Below are 4,767 nucleotides of genomic sequence, written 5' to 3' on the forward strand. Positions count from 1 at the left end.
GGATGATCCTCTTGACAGCAGAGAGATGTGACTCCTTAGGTTTTGATTGAAACCTTGAGCAAACTCCAACACTTTGGATGATATCAGGCCTTGAGGAGGTTAGATACATTAGGGATCCAATCATCCCTCTGTAACGAGTCTCATCAACATCTCTACCATGTTCATCCTTATCAAGCTTGATGTTAGGATGCATGGGGGTTCCCATAGGCTTAGCACATTCCAGCCCAAACTTCTTGACAAGTTCCTTTGCATATTTTTCTTGATGGATGAATATGCCTTCTGCAGTTTGCTTGAATTGCAGGCCTAGGAAGAAATTGAGTTCTCCCATCATGCTCATATCAAATTCATTGGTCATAAGCTTAGCAAAATCTGCACACAAATCCTCATTAGCCGAACCAAATATAATATCATCAACATAAACTTGCACAAGAATAAAATGATCATGATAATTTCTAATAAATAAAGTGGTGTCAGTGGCTCCTCTTTGAAAATTATTTTTCAATAAAAATGAGCTAAGCCTCTCATACCAAGCTCTAGGAGCTTGTCTTAAACCATATAAAGCTTTAGCTAGTTTGAAAACATGGTTAGGAAAAGTTTTGTTTTCAAACCCAGGTGGTTGAGCCACATAAACCTCTCTATCTATTATTCCATTGAGGAAAGCACACTTTACGTCCATTTGGAACAATTTGAAACCACAATGAGCTGCATATGCAAGGAGCAATCTGATGGCTTCCATTCGAGCTACAGGTGCAAATGATTCATCAAAATCAATCCCTTCCTCTTGATCATATCCTTGAGCAACCAATCTGGCTTTGTTTCGGACTATGGATCCATCTTCACCTAGCTTGTTTCTGAAAATCCATTTAGTGCCAGTGACTTTCTTTCCATTTGGATAAGGCACTAATGACCAGACCTGATTCTTCTCAAATTGCTGCAATTCCTCCTTCATGGCTAACACCCAAGATGGATCAGCAAGAGCTTCTTGGATGTTTTGAGGTTCAATCTTTGATAGAAGAGCAATGTTGTTGGATTCGGCTCTTTTCAAAGATGAACGAGTGGTCCTACCAGTGGAGGGATTTCCAATTATGAACTCTTCAGGGTAGTTTTTCAGAAACCTCCATTCTCTTGGTCTTCTTGACTGGTTTGAGGATTCATATTCCTATTGGTCAACAATGGCCTCTGCATCAGTATTTTCTGCAGAAACAGGAGATAATTCCAAATTGTCTCCTGCAGAATTGGGATTTTCGTTGCTAGCAGGTGCAGCTTCATGAGAACTTGGATTTTGTGGAACTGGTTCACTGTTCTTAGGTACTTCAACTTCAAAGCCTGGACTATCATCAATGAAAACACTAGGAACAGAGTTAGATTCACAGAATGTGACATGCATGGTTTCCTCAACGGTTTTGGAGTTCTTGTTATAAACTCTATAGGCCTTGCTATTAGTGGAATAACCAAGAAAAATTCCTTCATGTGTTTTGGGATCAAATTTTCCTAAATTTTCTTTGATGTTCAAAATGAAACACTTGTAGCCAAACACATGAAAATAACTAAGATTAGGAGGATGCCCTTTCCAAAGTTCATATGGTGTTTTCTTCAAAAACTTCCTAATGATGGTTCTATTTAAAACATAGCAAGCTGTGTTCACAGCTTCAGCCCATAAGAACTTAGGGATTTCATATTCACATAACATAGCTCTAGCCATTTCTTGTAAACTTCTATTTCTTCTCTCAACAACACCATTTTGTTGAGGAGTTCTTGGACAAGAGAAGTTATGTGATATGCCTTGTTCATCACAAAAAGATTCAAAAGATTGATTTTCAAATTCTTTACCATGGTCACTTCTAATTGAAACAATTTTTAAACCTTTTTCATTTTGAACCTTTTTGCTGAATTTCTCAAAAACTGAAAAAGCCTCATGTTTATGAGCAAGAAAGAACACCCAGCCAAATCTAGTATAGTCATCCACAATTACCATGCCATAACTCTTTCCTCCAAGACTTTGAGTCCTAGTTGGTCCAAACAGATCAAGATGTAACAACTCCAATGGTTTCTTAGTAGAGACATCTTCCTTGGGTTTGAAAGAGGTTTTAATTTGTTTACCCATTTGACAAGCATCACAAGTGATATTCTTGTCAAATTTTATATTAGGAAGACCTCTAACTAAGCTTCTCTTTACAAGCTTAGAGATTTGGAACATGCTAGCATGTCCTAACCTCTTATGCCACATCCATTTTTCAGACTCCATTGAAGAGAAGCAAGTTACATTTTGAACTTTTAGATCATCTAGAGTGATACCATAAACATTGTCACTTCTTTTGGCAACAAACAAAACAGCCCCTGTTTTCTCATTTATGACTTTACAATCAGATTTCCCAAAGGTTACAGCATACCCAAGGTCACACAATTGACTTATGCTCAATAGATTATGCTTTAACCCATCAACTAAGAAGACACTATCAATGCAAGTTGAAAAATCTTTGCCAACCTTACCAATGGCAATTATTTTACCTTTACCATTATCTCCAAAAGTGACAAATCCTCCATTATACTTGTTGAGTTTAATGAAGAAAGTATCCCTTCCGGTCATATGCCTTGAACATCCACTATCAAGATACCACATGTCCATTTTCTTCTTGGATGCAAGGCAAACCTGCATGTTCTTCAACTAACCTTAGGTATCCAAATCCATTTGGATCCTTTGATGTGAAATCTTCTTGGCTGCCCAAGAGCATTATAATCATGAACAACTTTATATAATTTACTATCATTACCAAAAGACTTAAGAAAGATGAAACATTGAGGAGGATCATGACCATTTCTGTTGCACTTGTAGCAATGATTCTTGCTTACTGATTTTTTAGGTTTGCTGAATCCTTTTGGTTTGAAAAGCTTGGAAGAGGAGGCTTCAGATTTTTTAAAGTTTTGTTTGAAAACAGCCTTGTTTTCCTCTATGAATCCAAGTCCAGATTTTTCAGATCCAAACCTTTGACAAGCAAGTAGTTTGCTCAGATTTTGAGAACCTTGAACAAACTTTGCTAAGTCTTCATTCAAACTTTTTATTTGTTCATTCAGCCTTTTGTTTTCAGAAATCAAATCAGTGGAGGCAGAAACTTCATGCTTGAGTTTGAATTTTTCTAATTCAGTTCGCAAGACAATGTTTTCTTCTTTTAAAAACTTTTCATTGTTAGTTTCATTTGCCTTAACCTTTTTCAAAAGAAGATCATTTTCTGTCCTCAAAGTCTCATTTTCTTTCTTACATTTAGCATACTTATCCAGGAGTTTCTTAGAGCTCACAGAGATGTCTTTGATAATGTAGTGCAGTTCATCAATAGATAAGTCAGAGAGATCTACCTCATCTTCATCATCATGATCTGCCATCAGGCATAGTTGAGCTTCCTGATCTGAGCTTTCTGAGCTGGTGTCGTTCTCCAAGTCCTCCCATGTTGCCATCATCACTTTCTTTTTGTTTTTCTTGAAATTTTCGCCTTTCTTAAGTTGAGGGCAATCTGATTTGAAGTGACCAGGTTCCTTGCAGTGATGGCATGTGAACTTGACTTGATCTTTCTTGACCTCTTTGGATGAAGAGCTTCCTTTGCCTTTGTTTTTGTATCTTAGTAGTCTTCTCATTTTCCTTGCAAAGAGCACCATTTCTTCATCTGAGAAGCTGTCATCAGATTCTTCTCCTTGGGCTGTCATTCTTGATTTTAGTGCTATACTTTTCTTTTTGTCATCTTTGTCTTGAGACATGTGAGTGGTTTCATAAGCCAGCAGCTTGCCTCTCAGCTCATCATAGGTGATTTTGATCAAATCATTCCTTTCAGAGATGGCTGTGCTTTTCACTTCCCATTTCTTAGTAAGACTCCTCAGAATCTTTCTTACTAACGTTTCTTCAGAGTAGCTTCTTCCCATAGCGTCCAGGTTGTTGATGATTATCGAGAACCTTTCAAACATTTGATCAATGCTCTCATCTTCCTTCATACTGAACATTTCGTACTCCTTCATTAACATGTCGATTCTGGTCTCCCTCACTTGCTTGGTGCCTTCATGAGTGAGTCTGAGCTTATCCCAGATTTCTTTCGCCGTTTTACACCTTGACACTTTTCTGAATTCTTCAAAACTGATTGCACAATGCATCAGGTTGATTGCCTTAGCATTGAGTTCAACCTTCTTCTTTTCTTCATCTGTCCATTCGCTGTCCTCCTTTGCCACGACTTCTCCATCAGCATTCTGTTTTGTAGGAACGTCTGGACCATTGAGGATGATCTTCCAGATGTTGTATTCGATTGACTGCACGAAGATTCTCATTCTCTCTTTCCAGTAAGAGTAGTTGCTGCCATTGAAGTAGGGAGGTCTATTATTGGACTGCCCTTCAGTGAGAGTGAAAGCCACGATGTTGGGATTCATGTTGTTGGCCATGGATCTTTACTCCAAGCTGTGAAGCTTGCCTTCTTGAGACCTTGCTCTTGATACCAATTGATGGTTCTAGTTGAACTTGAGAAGGGGGGTTGAATCAAGTTAGCTTAAAACTTTAAGTTTCAAACTCTGTTTTTGCTGTTGCTCGAGTTGCAGGAGATTATTTGAAATAGTCTCATACGCAGAAAATTAAAAGTGCAGAGAAGAGGAGAAAGAGGCCAGTATGTATCCTGGTTCGGATTCTTTGCGCCATGAATCCTACATCCAGTCTCCACCACAAATCATGGTGGAATTTTCACTATAATTCTCAGGTTACATACACCAATACTATTGAATTACTCCCTAATTCAACTA

The 4,767-nt window shown here is 38.0% G+C and overlaps 1 protein-coding gene across 1 annotated transcript; it reads right to left on the reverse strand.

Annotated features, from left to right (window-relative positions):
* Positions 1–2,661: 2,661 nt before the first annotated feature.
* On the reverse strand, positions 2,662–4,416 carry LOC148569473 (uncharacterized). Its single transcript, XM_088485074.1, has one exon. The coding sequence runs from the start codon at positions 4,414–4,416 to the stop codon at positions 2,662–2,664; it is 1,755 nt and encodes a 584-aa protein (XP_088341200.1).
* Between the last annotated feature and the right edge of the window lie 351 nt (positions 4,417–4,767).

This window comes from Arachis ipaensis, chromosome B4 (assembly GCF_059453495.1).
Source record: "Arachis ipaensis isolate K30076 ecotype BB chromosome B4, ASM5945349v1, whole genome shotgun sequence".
NCBI classification, from domain to species: domain Eukaryota; kingdom Viridiplantae; phylum Streptophyta; class Magnoliopsida; order Fabales; family Fabaceae; genus Arachis; species Arachis ipaensis.